The 22,396-nt window shown below is 36.9% G+C and overlaps 1 protein-coding gene across 2 annotated transcripts in view; it reads right to left on the reverse strand.

Annotated features, from left to right (window-relative positions):
• KIF24 (kinesin family member 24) overlaps positions 1–22,396 on the reverse strand; it is a 70,556-nt gene that overhangs the window by 28,424 nt on the left and 19,736 nt on the right. Inside the window, exons 2-6 of one of the 2 annotated variants that reach the window (XM_013966141.2) lie at positions 20,326–20,977; positions 18,637–18,741; positions 16,606–16,795; positions 8,774–8,871; positions 5,706–5,921 (exon numbers count right to left, since the gene is read on the reverse strand). In XM_013966141.2, the coding sequence (XP_013821595.2) occupies positions 5,706–5,921; positions 8,774–8,871; positions 16,606–16,795; positions 18,637–18,741; positions 20,326–20,948 (1,232 nt within the window). In that variant the 5' untranslated portion in view covers positions 20,949–20,977. Of the gene's footprint in view, positions 1–5,705; positions 5,922–8,773; positions 8,872–16,605; positions 16,796–18,636; positions 18,745–20,325; positions 20,978–22,396 lie in introns of both variants that reach the window. The other variant, XM_018052372.1, reaches the window with a different exon arrangement.

Below are 22,396 nucleotides of genomic sequence, written 5' to 3' on the forward strand. Positions count from 1 at the left end.
AGACAAATGCTAACAAGTATGAAAGGGGAAATCAACAATAACACAATAATAGTGGGAGACTTTAATACCCCACTCACACCTATGGACAGATCAACTAAACAGAAAATCAACAAAGAAATGCAAACTTTAAATGATACATTAGACCAGTTAGACCTAATAGATATCTATAGGACATTTCACCCCAAAACAATGAATTTCACCTTTTTCTCAAGTGCTCGTGGAACATTCTCCAGGATAGATCACATCCTGGGCCATAAATCTAAACTTGATGAATTCAAAAAAATCAAAATCATTCCAAGCATCTTTTCTGACCATAATGCATTAAGATTAGATCTCAATTACAGGAGAAAAACTACTAAAAATTCAAATATATGGAGGTTGAACAACACACTTCTGAATAACCAACAAATCACAGAAGAAATCAAAAAAGAAATCAAAATATGCATAGAAACTAATGAAAATGAAAACACAACAACCCAAAACCTGTGGGACACTATAAAAGCAGTGCTAAGAGGAAAGTTCACAGCAATTCAGGCATACCTCAAGAAACGAAAGAAGTCAAATAACTAACCTAACTCTACACCTAAAGCAACTAGAAAAGGAAGAATTGGAGAACCCCAGAGTTAGTAGGAGGAAAGAAATCTTAAAAATTAGGGCAGAAATAAATGCCAAGGAAACAAAAGAGACCATAGCAAAAATCAACAAAGCCAAAAGCTGGTTCTTTGAAAGGATAAATAAAACTGACAAACCATTAGCCAGACTCATCAAGAAACAAAGAGAGAAAAATCAAACCAACAAAACTAGAAATGAAAATGGAGAGATCACAACAGACAACACAGAAATACAAAGGATCATAAGAGACTACTATCAGCAGTTATATGCCAATAAAATGGACAATGTGGAAGAAATGGACAAATTCTTAGAAAAGTACAATTTTCCAAAACTGAACCAGGAAGAAATAGAAAATCTTAACAGACCCATCACAAGCACGGAAATTGAAACTGTAATCAGAAATCTTCTAGCAAACAAAAGCCCAGGTCCAGACGGCTTCACAGCTGAATTCTACCAAAAATTTCGAGAAGAGCTAACACCTATCCTCCTCAAACTCTTCCAGAAAATTGCAGAGGAAGGTAAATTTCCAAACTCATTCTATGAGGCCACCATCACCCTAATACCAAAACCTGACAAAGATGCCACAAAAAAAGAAAACTACAGGCCAATATCACTGATGAACATAGATGTAAAAATCCTCAACAAAATTCTAGCAATCAGAATCCAACAACACATTAAAAATATCATACACCATGACCAAGTGGGCTTTATCCCAGGGATGCAAGGATTCTTCAATATCTGCAAATCAATCAATGTAATTCACCACATTAACAAATTGAAAAATAAAAGCCATATGATTATCTCAACAGATGCAGAGAAGGCCTTTGACAAAATTCAACATCCATTTATGATAAAAACTCTCCAGACAGCAGGAATAGAAGGAACATACCTCAACATAATAAAAGCTATATATGACAAACCCACAGCAAACATTATCCTCAATGGTGAAAAATTGAAAGCATTTCCCCTAAAGTCATGAACAAGACAAGGGTGCCCACTTTCACCGCTACTATTCAACATAGTTCTGGAAGTTTTGGCCACAGCAATCAGAGCAGAAAAAGAAATAAAAGGAATCCAAATTGGAAAAGAAGAAGTAAAACTTTCACTGGTTTGCAGATGACATGATCCTCTACATAGAAAACCCTAAAGACTCCACCAGAAAATTACTAGAGCTAATCAATGAATATAGTAAAGTAGCAGGATATAAAACCAACACACAGAAATCCCTTGCATTCCTATACACTAATAATGAGAAAGTAGAAAAAGAAATTAAGGAAACAATTCCATTCACCATTGCAATGAAAAGAATAAAATACTTAGGACTATATCTACCTAAAGAAACTAAAGACCTATATATAGAAAACTATAAAACACTGATGAAAGAAATCAAAGAGGACACTAATAGATGGAGAAATATACCACGTTCATGGATCGGAAGAATCAATATAGTGAAAATGAGTATACTACCCAAAGCAATTTACAAATTCAATGCAATCCCTATCAAGGTACCAGCAGTATTTTTCACAGAACTAGAACAAATAATTTCAAGATTTGTATGGAAATACAAAAAACCTCGAATAGCCAAAGCAATCTTGAGAAAGAAGAATGGAACTGGAGGAATCAACTTGCCTGACTTCAGGCTCTACTACAAAGCCACAGTCATCAAGACAGTAGGGTACTGGCACAAAGACAGATCAATGGAACAAAACAGAAAGCCCAGAGATAAATCCACACACATATGGACACCTTATCTTTGACAAAAGAGGCAAGAATATATAATGGAGTAAAGACAATCTCTTTAACAAGTGGTGCTGGGAAAACTGGTCAACCACTTGTAAAAGAATGAATCTAGATCACTTTCTAACACCGCACACAAAAATAAGCTCAAAATGGATTAAAGATCTAAATGTAAGACCAGAAACTATAAAACTCCTAGAGGAGAACATAGGCAAAACACTCTCTGACATACATCACAGCAGGATCCTCTATGATCCACCTCCCAGAATACTGGAAATAAAAGCAAAAATAAACAAATGGGATCTAATTAAAATTAAAAGCTTCTGCACAACAAAGGAAAATATAAGCAAGGTGAAAAGACAGCCTTCTGAATGGGAGAAAATAATAGCAAATGAAGCAACTGACAAACAACTAATCTCAAAAATATACAAGCAACTTATGCAGCTCAATTCCAGAAAAATAAACGACCCAATCAAAAAATGGGCCAAAGAACTAAATAGACATTTCTCCAAAGAAGACATATGGATGGCTAACAAACACATGAAAAGATGCTCAACATCATTCATTATTAGAGAAATGCAAATCAAAACCACAATGAGGTACCACTTCACACCAGTCAGAATGTCTGCGATCTAAAAATCTGCAAGCAATAAATGCTGGAGAGGGTGTGGAGAAAAGGGAACCCTCCTACACAGTTGGTGGGAATGCAAACTAGTTCAGCCACTTTGGAGAACAGTGTGGAGATTCCTTAAAAAATTGCAAATAGAACCACCTTATGACCCAGCAATCCCACTGCTGGGCATACACACCGAGGAAACCAGAATTGAAAGAGACACATGTACCCCAATGTTCATCACAGCACTGTTTATAATAGCCAAGACATGGAAACAACCTAGATGTCCATCAGCAGATGAATGGATAAGAAAGCTGTGGTACATATACACAATGGAGTATTACTCAGCCATTAAAAAGAATACATTTGAATCAGTTCTGATGAGATGGATGAAACTGGAGCCGATTATACAGAGTGAAGTAAGCCAGAAAGAAAAACACCAATACAGTATACTAACACATATATATGGAATTTAGGAAGATGGCAATGACGACCCTGTATGCAAGACAGGAAAAAAGACACAGATGTGTATAACGGACTTTTGGACTCAGAGGGAGAGGGAGAGGGTGGGATGATTTGGGAGAATGGCATTCTAACATGTATACTATCATGTAAGAATTGAATCGCCAGTCTATGTCTGACGCAGGACACAGCATGCTTGGGGCTGGTGCATGGGGATGACCCAGAGAGATGTTATGGGGAGGGAGGTAGGAGGGAGGTTCATGTTTGGGAATGCATGTACACCTGTGGTGGATTCATGTCAATGTATGGGAAAACCAATACAGTATTGTCAAGTAAAATAAAGTAAAAATAAAAATTAAAAAAAAAAAAAGAAACAACAGGATAAGTTATAACAGCTCTAAATAAGTAAGACAGGGTGCTATCATTGAAGCAGGACATTTCAGAAGTCTCAGAAAGTAGGAAAAAAAGAGATATAAGCCAATTGACCAAAGACATTAAAAAAAAACCCCAAAACCCTAACATCTCCCAGCTGAAGACATTTTCAGAGTGAGTTTTCTCTACAGAGCTCCAGAGAAGCTTTTACCCAGAAGTCAGCATATCCCCATTCCTGTAGCTATCATCAAAAAAGGCAGAAATACAGGGCAATAATACATAAAGAACTGTACTCACAAAAATATCATTAAAGAATTGTATTCACAAACAAACCACACACACATACAGCATGGCACAACAGATGCTTTTATTCTTATAGCAACTATTCTTTAAAGGAAGTGGCCATTTTGACTGGAAAAGGCTCCAAATAAGGGTATTAAGCTAGAAAGAGAAGCTGTGGTGAAGCTAACTTGAAGCTTCAAAACCAACACAGAGAACAGAAAAAAGCATCTCTTCCTGAAAGTAACCCCAAAGTAGAACCCTTCCTTATTTGGCAGTTGTGTCATGACTGAACCCTCAACTCCAGTACGTTCTCTGAACTGTGGCATACTGAAGGTCCTTTCTTCAGTTGAAATAGTCCACAGAATGGTGGTCTGCCTAAGCCCACTTCTGTGACCTCTCCAGTTATACTACACTAGTGCCCCTCTGTGATGGGAGTCTACCTATCACGCTCTCCATGAACTGGAGCTGCTCCTCCACCCCTCCTTCCCATTCCAGTGTTGTCCTGGAGCACATGAAGCTTGCACGATCTTTTAGACAACTCTATGGGGCTTGGATACCTTTACAGGAGGATAGTGTCTATCATTTGATTTGGTTTTCCCAGACTTCCACCATGCTCTGCCTCAGCTCTCTCCTCTCCACCTGGTGTGGCTGCTCCCAACAGGTCTCAGGACTGGTTAATTCTATCACGGCAACCTTCTATCCCTCCACTTCCCCTAGCCCTTCTCTCCTCCCTGTTCTCCCCATCAGTTGATACCTTCACAACTTTGTTGCCTCCTACTCAGTTAAAATCATGTTTCAACCTAAGCAAAACTTTATGCCAGAAGAATACAAGAGGGATTTAAAATCTGTTTTTGAAAGAATACATTTCTAAAGTACTGTGTTATGTTGTAAAGGGAATAGTTTAAGCCTTATAAAAGTCTACTGTGAAGAAAATATTTTATTTTTATTGGTATCAGAAAACTATCATTAAGTTTACCCTAAGATTACTGAGAAAAAACAAGAGGAAGTGGGAAAACATTATTTATAGTTCTTCCAGTATAATAATAGATCAAAAGAATAGGAAGGGATTTAAGTATATGTTGGTTTCCTGACTTCCTGAAATTATGACCTTTTCAAAGACCACAATGAAAGAGACATAGTCTTTTGATGAACATTAGGATATTGATCACTTAAAAATACTACTGGAAGGCTAATTTACATTTTTCTGTAGCTGAATTAAGAGTTTTAAAAAATATGCCTCTGATTCAGGAGACCCTCATTCATAAAAGGGCACTGGTATACCAAAGCCTCTCATTAAATCCCACAATTCAGTGGGTTGTTATTGTTGTTCAGTCACTAAGTCGTGTCAGACTCTTTGTGACCCCATGGACTGTAGCACTCCAGGCTCCTCTGTCCTCCATTATCTCCCAAAGTTTGCTCAAATTCATGTCCATTGAGTCGATGATGCTATCTAACCACCTCATCCTCTGCCACCCCCTTCTCTTTTTGGCTTCAGTCTTTCCCAGCACCAGGGTCTTTCCAATGAGTTGGCTCTTTGCATCAGGTGGCCAAAGTATTGAAGCTTCAGTGGGACTCTGGCTTAAAAGAATAAAGAACAGACTTACAGTTTCCCACTCATACCCAGTACCTTTTTCTTCTATTTAGAAGGTCATAAAGCTGTCCACAGTAGATTTCATAGAAGCTGATCCACACAAAAAGATGCCTTCTTGGCTGGGACACTTCCAGTTGTCTGAAGATGTCTCTGGCAGCCAGAGCGTACAGTCCTGGGTTCTGATGAGTTCCTATCATGGTATAGGTCTTTCCAGCACCTGTCTGTCCATATGAAAAGCAAGTGGCATTGCCTCTGGGGGAAGAATCATCTGTATTTACTGTTAAATTTTAAGAGAACTGCTAACACAGATTTTTAAATGACAAAAGCCAGGTGGAAAAAGAATCCTCCATAAAATTCAACTATAGAATATACAGTCCTTTAAGAGGGCTTTACATTATAAAAATATAGGAGGAGGAAAAGAATTCTCAAAGCAGTATTTAAGTTTTTTTTTATAGAAATTTTTCATGGAACTGGTACGACCATAAGATAACTCTAGAAGATATGGAAACAAAGACCTGATATTAGGTGCTTTAGAGGATCCTTGAGGGGGAAAAAAAAATTGTGTTAATCCTTAAAGATAAGTTCAGTGAAAGAAGTAATAGAAAACTAAATATAATAAATAACAGAAGATCATACAATATGGTGGTGATCACTTATAAGAATATTAAGGAAGTTTAAACACAGGCAAAATCAACAGAAGCAAAATATTTGAAGGAGGATTCACAAAAGACCTCTTATGGCCTTGGTTTTCACTTTCATCAATAAATTACTGGGCTACTTGATTTTCAAGACCCCTTAGAGCCCTGATGTCCTATGATTCTAAGTGGAAGTCACTGTTCCTGCATGTGGATATGTGTGTGTACACGAGCTGGATGGGTGTGAAAAACTGTAAAATAAGAGGTGGACAGAAAAGTTGGGAGACCAACCTGCCAGCCACAGTGTATTTTAGGAGGAGATGAGGCCAAGATTACCTGAGTACTATGGGATCCTATGTACTATGTAGTCCTAGTACTATGTAGTACTAAACAGTGAACATAATGTTATGCAGTAAGTAGCTAGACTCTTATACAGGCATCCTGTGGATTGATGACAAAAGTAGCAAGAAAAATATTCTATTAATATGTATGGACACAGGGGAAGGGGAGGCTGGAGGTGGACCAAGAGATGAATACACAGAAAGGACATGAAGCCAGACAGAAACCAAAAAAACAGTGATTTGACAAGAGCAAAGTAATCATAGAAGTGTGAGAATCAAGACATGGGAGCAAATTAAAATGTAAGCTGTTTAGAAGCAGAGACTGGTTGGTTACTCCTTGTCTTTTAAATCATGGCTCCCAACAGTGTGGGCACTTGAATACACTGGCAGAGTCACAGTTGGGAAAAGAATTACAGGAGAAAAATGTAAACACATTGAAGAAGATCTAACAGAATAAGAATAATAAAGAACATCATCTATCTTATCTTCTGAACATTTCTGTGATGAACTTCAAGTCAAAAAAAAAAAATGAAGAAAGCTCTTACTACACTTTACAGAACTTAACCTAATAATTTCACCTAACTTGCAACTCTCTTATTCTTTATTGATAATGTCTTAACATTTAAGTGTTGACTTATTTTAGAAACCTGCTCTCTCAAAATGCACTTCTTAAATTTGGTACATAAGAAACTGAACCAGAAAGAAAGTTCACTTTAACCTGTTCATAAAAATACAAACTTCCATACAACCACAATAAAAAGACAATAAAAAACAGGCAAATGAAGATATCTGAGTGGCCAAATTAGCACATGAAATGATGCTCAGTATTAGATCCTGGGGAATGTAAATTTATTAAAAAAAACACAACACACAACGAGATACAGTTCCATACCCATTAAACTGGATAGAATAAAAAAGATCGACCATATCAAATACGGTGAGGGTACAGAACTTCAATTCCCATATATTGCTGTTGGGAATATAAAATAGAGCAAGGAAATTTGACACTTTCTTATAGACCTATCCAATGACCTGGTAATTCCATTTACAGATTTTTATTCAAGATAAATTAAGAGATATCCATAAAAAGACTTGGATAAAAATGTTCATACAGTTTTATTCATAATACTCCAAAATTGGAAAGAACCCAAATGTCCATCAAAAGAATGGATTTTAAAAAGCTGGAATATTTATAGAAGGAAATATTACTCAGCAATAGAACTAGTTACATGCAACATGTACTAATATAAAAAAACATTATGTGAAGCAAAAGAAGCCAGGCATAAGATTTATAACAATCCTATTTCTATGACATTTTAGAATAGGCAAAACTAATCTACTGTGACAGAAAGCAAGTCAGTGGTTATATAAGACCTGGAGATGAAGGTAGGAGAACTTTCTGGGGTGGTGGAAACGTTCTGTATCTTATTCCAAATATTGGTTACTTGGATACATCAAAACTCATCAAATCTACATACTTCTTAAGATCTGTGCATCTTGATGTATGTAAATTATACTTCAATTTTTAAGTTATAAAAGTTATTTTAAAAAATGAAAGTAAAAGTACCCTGAAATCAACTACCCAACATTTTCTACCCATACCTGACTACTATACATTTTAAATATATAACAGAGCCCCACTAAGTACCTACTCTGTCCCATTTAATGTTTACTAAGTGTGAATAATTATTTTTAAATTTAAAAATACATCTATGAAAAGTGAGTGATAGTCACCTATCTATCCTACTTGAAAAAAAGTTAATGAAACTATAGCTAGAATACATAATTCCTATTAGCAAAAGTTCAAACTAATTACAACCACATACATCTTTTTATTCTAAGGACTTTGATAAAATAATATTGTTGGCAGCTTATATTTTTCCACTAAGCACAGAGAATCAATGTCATCAATGTAAATGAAAATTCTGACTATTTCTAAATGTTCTGTGAATCCCGTAAGGAGAGACATGGAATTTTCCAGAAGAGTCTAACTTAAATTCATTAGGTCAAAACACAATTTCATACTTAATTCAAAATAATAGAAAAGCATAAGTAATGTTTACAAAGAAATATGATTTACGGAAAAAAGAAAATAAAAGGCAAGAGGAGAAAATAATTTCTATCGTACCCATTGAAAATATGCTGAATGAGTGGGTGAGTAGTCTTCATGTAAATATCTTGATTAGTGCACGCCTCATCAAAGATTTCATCAAAATAAAAAACATGCTGAAAAAGAAATTTGATTTTAGAGAAAGATACATTCTGGATTTTCTTCATCACTATCTTAGCTGACACAGGATAAAGGTGGAAATCCATTTTTAACTAATAGTAACTGTCCATGACAAAGTTAGAGATAATAAGCAATTTTCAACTGTCAAATGACAGGGGCTAGTTTTACTTGAGATCTCTGTAGACATGTTCTTATACTGTAAAAACTAAGCCACATGATTTCTGTTCTCTCTTAAGGGAAGTAAATTAATGAGTGTTAACAGTGAGCCAATCCTCCTGAAGTCTAGGAGAGGAACTGAATTACTGAATTCTATGGAGATTATTCTCATAGCCCAGCCTGAGCATGTGGGAAACATGAGCAAAGAGGCAAAGCAGGAAAGCACAAAGAATGTTTAGAAGACAGGGAGGATTTACTGTGTTTGAAATATAGGATACTGGCAGGTAGAAAAGTGAAATATCAGGTGAGAATAAGGAGTTAGGACTATACTGTAGGGGTCTTGGGACACCAGCATTAAGGGAGAGGAGGGAATGCTTATATTTAATTTAGTACAAGTGGGAAGGCAAAAAACTTTGCAAAAGAGAGGGATGAGCTGAGCCATTTTATTGGAAGACTAATCTGCCTTATATTGTGCATGGATTGGAAACATGAACACTAGTGGTTAGGTTAAAGAAAGAAAAGGAAATTCGCTCAGTCATGTCCGACTCTTTGCAACCCCATGGGCTGTAGCCTACCAGGCTCTTCCATCCATGGAATTTTAGGTTAGGTTAAGAAGGGTCTAGATTAGACAATGACAATGTAAATAAAAAGAAATGAGCGCATGAGAAATTTGGCAGCTGACTGGATGTGATAGCTGGGGAGAGAAAGGAATCCAAGATTATTCCCAAATGAAAAACCATGGTAATCTGAAAGAGGAGAGGTAGGAGACCCCACTAGGTTGGGTCTGGAAAGTGTTAGTTCAGCAACCATAATTATTTGCATAATTAAGAGGCTTACCAAGTTGGCAGCCCAACTATATCTGGGTAAAAAAATCCTAATAATTTCAAGTCTGACTGTAGTATCATAATGGCAGTCCACACATGATGAATGAGAGATGAAGTCATATTTTATACTACCTTTTGGGCCTACTCTAAATATTCAGTTAAGACAAAATTTTATGAGGAATTTTTTTTTTTTGCAATAAACAAAACTTTTAACAATTGCAGTACAGGGCACAATTAAGATTTTTTAAAAAGATGGAAAGGAAACAGGAAAAATATTTTCAGCACTTTATATCTTCATACAAGTGTTACGGTTTTGTGTCTACATTCATCCATTGAGCATCGAATCCCCTAGATTTCAGATCTTAGCAATACTAGAACACTAACATAGAAGGTTCTTTTTACAAAGGTCTATGTTCTAGCCTTGGTTTTCCCCTAATTAAAAAACAAGGTCTGTCTGCGTCTTGAGCTGCTTCTCTGGTGGAAATGGGCTTAAGCCAGTTTACTATGGGTCACTATACCCCAAGTATGATTCTGTTTCATATACATTACTTTAGAATGGATATTTGTTAGATCATTTGAGAAGAAACTGGAGCCACAAAGCCAAATTTATCAATAGAAAAAATTCTCCAGGGAATCCCTTGGTAGAGCAGTGGTTAGGACTCCAGCTTCTACTGCATGGGTAGGGAACTAAGGCCCTGCAAGCTGCACAATGTGGCCAAAAAAAGAAGAGAAAAAAGTCTCCGAAAGTTAGGAGGTGAGAAAAACATGAAGCTGTGAAGCAGGACAAAGAGATCTGTGAACTTTTAGTGTTCTGAAACATGTGACTGATTTTAAGAACAGTAAAATCTAACTTTGAAGCTAGGTCATAGGTAGATGGCGGTTATACTTTTGATTAGGCTTGAAAATGGCAATAATAAAGAGCAAAATACATTTCTAAAATCCGATTTTAATGGACATGATTTATACCTAACTCATAAACAGGTCTTTAAGCAAGGAGACAAATCCTTTCTCTGCTCAGAAATCACTGTATGTTTTTATAGTTAAGTATGATATCTTATTGCCAAATTCAGACTTAAATTGAAGGTAGGGAAAATCACTAGACCATTCAGATATGACCTAAATCAAATCCCTTATGATTATACAGTGGAAGTGAGAAAAAGATTTAAGGGACTCGATCTGATAGAGTGCCTGATGAACTATGGAATGAGGTTCGTGACACTGTACAGGAGACAGGGATCAAGACCATCCCCATGGAAAGGAAATGCAAAAAAGCAAAATGGCTGTCTGGGGAGGCCTTACAAATAGCTATGAGAAGAAGAGAAGCGAAAAGCAAAGGAGAAAAGGAAAGATATAAGCATCTGAATGCAGAGTTCCAAAGAATAGCAAGGAGAGATAAGAAAGCCTTCCTCAACGATCAATGCAAAGAAATAGAGGAAAACAATAGAATGGGAAAGACTAGAGATCTCTTCAAGAAAATTAGAGATACCAAGGGAATATTTCATGCAAAGATGGGCTCGATAAAGGACAGAGATGGTATGGACCTAACAGAAGCAGAAGATATTAAGAAGAGGTGGCAAGAATACACAGAAGAACTGTACAAAAAAGATCTGCACAACCAAGATAATCACGATGGTGTGATCCCTCACCTAGAGCCAGACATCCTGGAATGTGAAGTCAAGTGGGCCTTAGAAAGCATTACTACAAACAAAGCTAGAAGAAGTGATGGAATTCCAGTTGAGCTATTTCAAATCCTGAAAGATGATGCTGTGAAAGTGCTGTGCTCAATATGCCAGCAAATTTGGAAAACTCAGCAGTGGCCACAGGACTGGAAAAGGTCAGTTTTTTTTCCAATCCCAAAGAAAGGCAATACCACAGAATGTTCAAACTACCACACAATTGCACTCATCTCACACGCTAGTAAAGTAATGCTCAAAATTCTCTAAGCCAGGCTTTAGAAATACATGAGCCGTGAACTTCCAGATGTTCAAGCTGGTTTTCGAAAAGGCAGAGGAACCAGAGATCATATTGCTAACAACCACTGGATCATGGAAAAAGCAAGAGAGTTCCCCAAAAACATCTATTTCTGCTTTATTGACTACGCCAAAGCCTTTGACTGTGTGGATCACAATAAACTGTGGAAAATTCTGAAAGAAATGGGAATACCAGACCATCTGACCTGCCTTTTGAGAAACCTATATGCAGGTCAGGAAGCAACAGCTAGAACTGGACATGGAACAACAGACTGGTTCCAAATAGGAAAAGGAGTACCTCAAGGCTGTATATTGTCACCCTGCTTATTTAACTTACATGCAGAGTACATCATGAGAAACGCTGGGCTGGAAGAAGCACAAGTTAGAGTCAAGACTGCCGGGAGAAATCTCAATAACCTCATATATGCAAATGATACCACCCTTATGGCAGAACGTGAAGAGGAACTAAAAAGCCTCCTGATGAAAGTGAAAGAGCAGAGTGAAAAAATCAGCTTAAAGCTCAACATTCAGAAAACGAAGATCATGGCATCTGGTCCCATCACTTCATGGGAAAGAGATGGGGAAACAGTGGAAACAGTGTCAGACTTTATTTTTTTGGGCTCCAAAAATCACTGCAGATGGTGATCGCAGCCATGAAACTGAAAGACGCTTGCTCCTTGGAAGGAAAGTTATGACCAACCTAGATAGCATATTGAAAAGCAGAGATATTGCTTTGCCAACAAAGGTCTGTCTAGTCAAGGCTATGGTTTTTCCAGTGGTCATGTATGGATGTGAGAGTTGGACTGTGAAGAAGGCTGAGCGCCAAAGAATTGATGCTTTTGAACTGTGGTGTTGGAGAAGACTCTTGAGAGTCCCCTGGACTGCAAGGAGGTCCAACCAGTTCATTCTGAAGGAGATCAGTCCTGGGTGTTCATTGGAAGGACTGATGTTGAAGCTGAAACTCCAATACTTTGTTCACCTCATGTGAAGAGTTGACTCATTGAAAAAGACCCTGATGCTGGGAGGGATTGAGGCAGGAGGAGAAGGGGACGACAGAGGATGAGACAGCTGGATGGCATCATCGACTTGATGGACATGAGTCTGAGTGAACTCCGGGAGTTGGTGATGGACAGTGAGGCCTGGCGTGCTGTGATTCATGGGGTCGCAAAGAGTCGGACATGACTGAGAGACTGAACTGAACTGATGATATCTAAAGCATTTTTGGCATTTCTCAGAAAACTTTTAAAAATGAAGAGAAATAAATGTGGGAATAAACTGGTTTTCGTTTTCCTTTATTTCACTGAGTATACAGCTATTCTCCTCTTTCTATAAGTGCTCTTGGGCAAACATTTTTGAAAACATTTATTCATTAAAGGAATTAGTATCTTTCCATCTAATAGAACTAAAGATTGATTTTTCAGGGCAAATTGATGGGGAAAAATGGAAACAGTGGCAGATTTTATTTTCCTGGGTTCCAAAATCACCGTGGACAGCGACTGCAGCCATGAGAGTAAAAGATGCTTCCTCCTTAGAAGAAAAGCTATGACAACCTAGATAGCATATTAAAAAGCAGAGACAACACTTTGCCGACAAAGGTCCATAATAGTCAGAGCTATGGTTTTTCCAGTAGTCATATACCAATGGGAGAACTGGACCATAAAGAAGGCTGAGCGCTGAAGAATTGATGATTTTGAATTGTGGTGCTGGTGAAGAATGTTGTGAGCCCCTTGGACTGCAAGGAGATCAAAGCAGTCAACCCTAAAGAAAATCAACCTTGAACATTCGTTGGAAGGACTGATACTGAAGCTGAAGCTCCAATATTTTGGCCACCTAACGAGAAGAGCCAACTCACTGCCAAAGACCCTGATGCTGGGAGGATTGAGGGCAGAAGGAGAAGAGAACAACAGAGGATGAGATGGTTGGATGGCATCATTGATTCCAGTTGGTGATGCCATCAAACTCAGTGAGCTTGAGCAAACTCTGGGAGATAGTGACGAACAGGGAAGACTGGCGTGCTGCAGTCCATTGGGTTGCGAAGAGTCAGACACAACTTAGCAACTGAACAACAACAACAATTTTTCCTTCCAATAGAACTTAAGTATTGATTTTTCTAATACTTCTGTAAGAATCTCTCATGAAAGATATGGGAACATGCAAGATTACTATCGTAATTCATAAAGTCCTCTGCAACACATACACTTTGATTTGACCATATTTTATCAGTGAAGTTTGATTAACATTCACTTCATGGAGCTCCCTGGTGGCTTAATGGCTCGAATTCTGAGCTTTCACTCCTATGGCCTGGATTCAACCCCAGGTCAGGGAACTAAGAGCCTGCAAGCTGCTCTGGGTGCAGCCAAAAAAATAAAAAATCACTTTAGCCTTGATATGATAAGAGTTGCATAGCTTATTTTTTAAAGAATGTTTTTTTCAGATTATAAATGTATTTCTAAAATATCTCTGGAAAGATACACTTAGAATATCGATTGTCTTCAAGGACAAAATGAGATTAGAGACATTCTTCATAGCATGATCTATATCCTATTCAAAAGTTCTGATTTTATTGGTATAAGAGTAATAATGCTGATCGCAGAAAAAAATTTAAACATGGATTACAACAGATAAGAATATCAAATTATCTGTAAATCTTACTACCCTGAGAGGGCCACTACTGACTTTGATATATTTCAGTACCATCTTTTTTTAATCTCTATATATTTTCCTTTATTTAAGAAATTGGGGATGAAAGAAACAGCTCTGTTTCCTTGTTTTTTTCACTCATTATGTTGCTATCATAAAATTTAATGGTTAAGTATGACAGCACAATGTATGTACATGATCACATATATTAAGTAACAAAAGATCTGAAAGGATAAGATATTTAATTAAAGGACAAATAAATCAATTGTTTGAATACCTGAATAAGATTAAAAATAAAACCCAAAGAATCTAGGATAAATATTTACTTGCTACGTTTGCTATGAACCTCCCTTTTCTTCTTTCTACTTAAGGAAGAAAGAGAGGGAGAAAAAAGGCCTCTCAACACATATTATAAGCATTGACAAGTAAGGAGTTTGACCTATGACAGCAAAGGTCCAAAGTTCAAACAGCAGAGAAAGAGCTATGGAAACTATGGATATTCAATAAGTATTGACCAATGGTAATGACAAAGAACTAAGGTTATTGTGTTTTGGGATAATGGAAAAATACAAAAGATAAAATGATGCCTCCTTGAGGGAATTACCGTGACAGAAGCATCATTAAGGCAGTCTTGGGTAGATGGTGACTGGATAGGGCTATTACTATGGCTATAAGTAGCCATGGAACTAGATAGCATTACAACTAATTGGTCATTTGGACCATCTTCAATATAAATACCTCCCACCTAGAGCTTATAGATTGTGCACTGACCAGCAATCGATAAGGCTGTTAAAGTGATTGAGTTGGTTAGACAGTGGCCTAGTAATTTAGTGCCCATAGAAAGACTCTGCTTTGACTTTGCTTTGACTTACTGAGAAACCCAATTTTGGTAAGCAAAGAAAACAAAGAACAATGCAAGTGTTAAAGAGGGGAGAGGATTAACAACCTGACTTCAGTGTTGAAGGATTTGTTTCAGTAGAGTAAAATCTCAGCTGACCAAGGTGAATTGTCTGCACACCAGATTACTCACCATCTCTCTTTTTTTTTTTCCTTCCTACTAATCACTGGGTTTTGTACTTTTTTTTTTCTTACGCCACTTGACCTACAGGATCTCAGTTTCCAGACTAGGCAATGAGCCCTGGCCACGGCAGTGAAAATACCAAATCCTAACCATGAGACCACCAGGGAACTCTTAGTCATTGAGTTTTGAAGCAAGAGACAGAGAGAATAGAATGGACATAATATGAACATTCAGGGTAAGAGAAACTCTGAATTCCCAGATCTTAATAGATTATTCCTAATTGCTTCATGATTTTAAGAGTGCCTAAATTATAATATCTTCCATCAATGGAATGCTACTTGGGGGACTGAAGGACTGAAGGACCTATTGAAAGGGTACCTAAGAGCCAGGAATAAATTCATTTTGATATCAAACTCTTTGTTCTTGGACTTAATCATAATCATCCTGGCAGGGAGTGAACATTTCTTAATGTGTTTGAGCTACCAGTGTTTTACTTAAACCCATACATGTTCAATGTGAAATCACATTCCTGGATTATCTTTACTCACTGCAATCTACATTATACAAAGTGGCCTGTTCAGGAACCCAATTTCTACCAACTTAACTCTATGCCTAAACATAATTAAGAATCAAAATAAGCAGTTGGCTGGCAACCTGGGGCCATTTTGCTCTCCATCTTTAAACTTCAGACTTGCGCTCAGCAAAGTAAGTTCACACTGAGAGACAGGAGAGAACGGAGACTGTGTGACCATCTCACAGTTGGTCTGGGGCAACTCAGTGACTGTCCTTCCTACCAGCAGTTCATTATTTAAACTCTTTTTATTCTCCCATTTGCTCTTTTATGACTAAATAGGTATAATTAAATTCACATAAAGCATGGTAAGTGAATGTATAATGCAACTCTATTGCACGAGAGAGGAGGAATTATGCTTGCGTTATCCCCTACTGCACTATATTTTTTAAACATGAAGGCTAAGTGTTATCAGTGATTAATGCAGCGTCACATAGAATGAATGCCAACACTCAAACCTAAAAACTGAATTTCAGAATTTGTACTCCTACTCAAACAAAAAACCTGACACTTGATAATGTTAGTTCCATCGAAGGAAAGTATCATACCTGTAGAATATACTGTGTGAGGTCAACTGCTTCTTTCTTCTCATGAACAAGTAGAGTTTCTTTATCTTTCACAGTAATAATGTTGATTTCTCCACGACGTACCTCCCTCATGCCCAGAGGGCGTTTTCGAACACAAACTCTGATTTTCTCCATCTCAGTCCAAGGATTCTCTTTCTCTGAAGTGTTCTGTCTGATATATGTTTATAAGTGGGCTTTAATTTTTAGTTAACGGAATAAAGCTACCTAAGAGGTCAAAGTATCAGTATATTTTGTTATAAATTAGGTGTAATACAAACACACACACACACATATACACATAATATCTATTATATACTAAAGTGCTGACACTGAGAAAGTTCTTTCATTAGCTCTAAATCCTCCTGATTTACTTCTATCTTCATCTCTACTCAATCCCATCCAAATGCAAATTTCTTGCTTCCTTTCAATCCTTATTATTGTACATTTACTGTTTTCTTGACCATTCAATCTAATTTTTTTTTTTAATCCTACCTGGGTTTATTAAACACCTTGAATTTGGTGGTAGGTTTCAATGTATTTCTCCCGTGTTTCTTCCAGGTATATTCTGACCCTCCCTTTGTCCCTCTTGCTTCCTTTTTTTTGCCTACCCTGATATGTGTTTATTTGTTAGAACATGATCCTACTCCCAGGACAATTTTATGACTGGTGCTGTCCACCACTAATTTATCCTTCTATTCAGACACATTTCTTCTCTGGCTGTCTTCAGTGAACTCATCTACCTTAACATCCAGAAGAGAGGCAATATTCCTTGGGTTAAGAGTACAAAATTCATCAGGTTTACTAGCTGAGCCTAATGGTGGCATATATGATACATCTAAGCACTGACCACTTTACCTATGTAGAAATGCCTCTTAAGCAAGGTAACAAGAAAAGAGAATCCTTGAAAGTAGATGTTTTACCAAGACCAATGCCTTTGGCACATATACTTAGAATGTCTGAGAGAGACAAATCATTCCCTTCCTTTACACTTTAGAATTTGATTAATAACCCCTAAACAGCCTTTTATAATAGATTTTACACAGGATATTTCACTATATAATTGTTTCATATCAATTTCAATTTTCTGATACCTCCAACTGGCTAGAAAATTATTTTTCGCCAGGATCTAAATTAGTAAAAAGTAAGAAATAAAATTTCTAATATAATGCATAAAAAACTACTCAAGGCTTTTGAAGCATGTTATTATTTTTTTAACCAATGTACAGCAGACATCTAAAAAAAGAACCATTTTGGCCTGAAGTATGGCAAAATCCTGACGATCATTAAAAGTGAATGACAGGCATGTGGGGGTTCACTGTTGTATTTTCTCTTCTTTTGCATGTGTTTTATTTTTTATAAGGAAAAAAAAAAACTTTTTTGGGTTTTTTTGGACCATTCTGTGGGGTTTGCAGGATCTTAGTTCCCCAACCAGGACTGAACCTAAGCCCAGCAGTGAAAGTACAGAGTCTTAAACACTGGGCCACCGAGAATTTCTCAGAATAAAACACATTTCTTAAAGCATCCTAAAAGGTTCTGCTAAGCTGCTAAGTCACTTCAGTCGTGCCTGACTCTGTGTGACCCATAGACAGCAGCCCACTAAGCTCCTCTGTCCCTGGGATTCTCCAGGCAAGAATACTGGAGTGGGCTGCCATTTCCTTCTCCAACGCATGAAAGTGAAAAGTGAAAGGGAAGTTGCTCAGTTGTGCCCGACTCTTAGCGACCCCATGGACTGCAGCCTACCAGGCTCCTCTGTCCATGGGATTCTCCAGGCAAGAGTACTGGAGTGGGGTGCCATCGCCTTCTCCGAAAAGGTTCTAGCATTTTTCTTTTTTTAAGGCTCTAGTTTTAATGTGCAATATTCCCTAGAAGAAATAAACTATATCTGTCTGACATGCAAAGTTAATACAGCTAGAGTTAGGTCTGTTCACAATCTTAAATAAGTCAGGGCAACCAGTCCTCTAAATGCCTTACTTTCATTAAAATTCAGAGTCCAATAAGTTATTTTGAACTTACCTAATTTGAGGTATCCAAAGAGAATGCTCTTCGGATAGGGATGACTCACTAACAGGAAGCTTCAAGTTGGTGAGGGAGTTTCTCAGGGTTCTAAAACTCTGGCTCCTACTTAGAATTTAGGGGAGAAGACAATATTGAGAATTATTGGGACAATGAACTTTCTTAACCTCCATTTCTCTAATATAATAAGGAATGGAAAGAGTAAGATGATACAAAAGGTGAGAAAGCTCAACTGAACACCTTTCGTCCTGCGTCTGGCATGTATAAACCTCTGTGAGAGCACTTAGCTCACTCTATGGTTGTCTGACTTCCCACTCACCGTGCCCCCTAAGAGTCTCAGAGTCTCCAGATATTCTAATGATCTTTATATCTAGAATCAGGACAGGCAGAGGGGGTATTCTATATATGTGAAATAAATAAAGCAGCAATATTTAAACTAAAATATCCATTCTATCTAAATAAATAATGGAAAGTCATATCTTCATTCTATTTATAAATAATTCCAATTTAGATTTTTATATGTTGTTCAATAAAAGACTAACATTCAAAAAAGTATTTGCTCTTTCACCGCTGAGCTAACCAACAGGACAGCAACAATCATGGTACTGATGGTCATAGAACAATCTAGTCCTTTCACAACTAAAAGAAGAAAAAAATACTATATGCTCTATGCTTTGCTAAACCAAGCCAAAAAAAATTTTATTTTCAGAAAAACTATAGAATTCATTTATGTATTTCAAATTACTGAAGACATTTTTACCTTTAAAATTGGGTCCTCTATTCTTTTAGAATTAAAGAACTGGTTGGTTATGAAATCCTCTGAAACCTTAGCCAATATAAGACCATATGGAAATACTCTGTTTTAAGGTATGAATAATAGCCCTTATTTTTTTTTAAAGTGGCTTAAGAATGTATTTTGTTTCTCCGTAACTCACCAACTGTAACTTTTAAAATAACAAAACAGGCAATACACATTATTTTTAAAAGAATGTATTTTCTATTATACCAAGGTTAGTATTAGGGATTACTTGATATTTCAACTCTTAGGGACCTTTTTCAAATTCTAACTCATCACCACTAAGTGAAAATAACTTATTGTCACTCTGGCTCCCAAACTGTAAATGCTATCAAAAGTATCTTACTATTTGCAATGACCAAACTCATCCGTTCTTCCAGGGCTGGAATTGTAAAAAGCACTCAAAATCAGGACCATATTTCAAATTTTGCAGGTAAATCAACTGCTCCAAAGACCTATTTAATTCAACTAGCTGAATTAAGCAGTGGTTTTTTAAAACTAAGCTTCATGAGCCCTGGCTGAAGTTAATTTGACAATCTAAAAAAAAAAATCCTATGGATTTTGTAATTTTTTTTTCCTACTGCAGAGGAAAGTTAACTATTTTACCTTCATGGATGCACTAAATATATCATGTCATGCTATAATAAAAACAGGTCTGCAGCCGACCCTGGTAGTAGCAGCTGCCACATGAACAATCATCTTTCTCCCATCTGGAAAGTCCAAATTCTTCATCAATTTCCCCCAGTCAAGGTATCTGCATTATCACCACAGAAGCTGTTCACTATTATTTTCTGTAAGTACGGAGTAGTTGGTCTCCTCTGCTCATGGAGAACCCTGCCCTTGCCTAAGGCTCCTTTCCCTCCAGAAAAAAGAAAAAGATAAAAAGTTATTACCTGATATAGGAATGAGGGATTCCATAGTTATACCCTGAAACATGAGAGATTCTTTGAATAACTGAACTATCACAATCCCCCTGTACTGGAGAAAAGTAATTAGATGAAAAGGATGAAGTCTTAGCTTCTTTTTGTATGCAGGAATCAGCGGCTGTGGCATTCAGAATTCCTGTTTGTATATGGTACTGGGAATTATCTGGTAGCATGTGCTCCAGTACTTTTATGTAGTTAGACTTCTGTTCACTTGCAGAAAAATCTGATAAATCACACAGTTCAAACTGATTGTTACTGGTAGTTCTGTCTTTGCTGTCAGCAGGAGAATCAAAATGCAGTTGCCTTCGAGGGCCAGATCTGGATTTCTGAGGCTTGACACACAGATTGCTTGTCTGAAGACGATAGTCTGGGCTACTGACTGCTTTATCTTCTTCCTGCATAATCTTAATGATTTTGATAAGTTGGAAGAGACGTTTGCGGTCATTCATGTCATGGACTCCCAATTTGGAGTAGTCCTTCATTGTAACGTTGGCTAATTCATCTATTTTCTGAAGGCCAAGGGCAGTAAAATGAGGATAATACTGTGCTAGTTCAGCTTCACAAAGACATTCATACAACCAGGATGTCATTTTTGTGAATAGGTTTGTTTCTATAAACTCTGAAGAGAAGAAAAAAAAAAAATCATTCACTTGAAATATAGTATATATAATACAATTATTCCTTGAAAAAAAAAAAAAAAGAAACCCACAAAAGAAATATGCAGCAAAATCCATCCCAGCATTCCAGGTTTTCAATAAATACATTTTTCTTTTAAAATGATTAAATAGCATAATGTATAAACATGCTTATAATGCATTTGTAGTAATCTGTCCTTTGCTTAATAAAGAGAGACTTTCAGTTATGTACACATACAGGTACATGCACATACACATAACACAAATCACTTACTTATTCTAGGGAGTTCCTTCCAGTCTTGCAATGTCTACTTCACATATACCACAAACTACTGAAACCTTCTCCCCAACTGCTGATTGTTACGGGACTAATTTTAGATGTTCAAGTTAATGTCAAGGCATGTCGCACAACTGTTTCCCATGATTAACGAACAAAGGCTAAGAACTATTTCAAAATGGAAAGCAGAATTAAATAGTGACTCACAGAGGATCATGAATATAATTCAGAGAAAATCACATTTGTATATACTGAGTACTGGTAGAAGTTAGTTGAATAAAGAGGTAAAAACATCATTAATCCAGAATCTACTAATTCAGGATTTTCAGATCATTCTAAAAGGCAGGTGTTTATAGATGTCTACCTATATACAGAACATGAATAAAAGAATTTACCTAGGAAATTAATACCATGATCAAAAATTTTAATGGCTACACATTAAAATGTTTAAAAAATTTAACACAAGCTATTTAATTAAATACTAACAAACGATGTGGTAATAACACATAATCCTAGTCTATTATTAAAGTCGGGACCCTGGGGAGTTCTTCGTATCACTGTTAATCAAGTTCAAGTACATAAGAATATTGAAAGGTAAGTAAACTACATTTTCTCTAAAAATTTTTTTTTAATAATTCAGAGTTTTCAAAATTCTATTAGTTCTTAGTAAAGCTTTTCTGTTTTTCACTTTAATTTATATTTTATCTTCCTTCTAGGAGAAACAGAAAAAGAGGTCAGGGCCAGGTAAAAGTGTTAATTAAAGGACCCTGAGTAACAAACTTCGGAGGAAACAGTCAAAGGGGCTAAAAAGCACATTCTAAACTCATCCTGCCCTTCTCCATTTGTGGTAGATGAAAAAAGAAAAATTCTTTGCAGGGCTTTCCACCAAGAGATGAAATTTACTTCTGTTGCATTTAGGCTGGCCTTGTGACATGTTTTGGCCAACAGAAAGTGGTAGAAATGACACTATGTGACTTATAGGCCTAGTCAAGAGCCCTTGTACTGCTGTCAGTCATTAAGTCAGGTCCGACTCTGCGACCCTGTGGACTGAGCACTCCAGGCTTCCCAATTCTATACTATCTCCTGGAGTTTGCTCAAACTCATGTACATTGAGTTGGTGACCATA

This window comes from Capra hircus, chromosome 8 (assembly GCF_001704415.2).
Source record: "Capra hircus breed San Clemente chromosome 8, ASM170441v1, whole genome shotgun sequence".
In the NCBI taxonomy this organism is placed as follows: Eukaryota; Metazoa; Chordata; class Mammalia; order Artiodactyla; family Bovidae; genus Capra; species Capra hircus.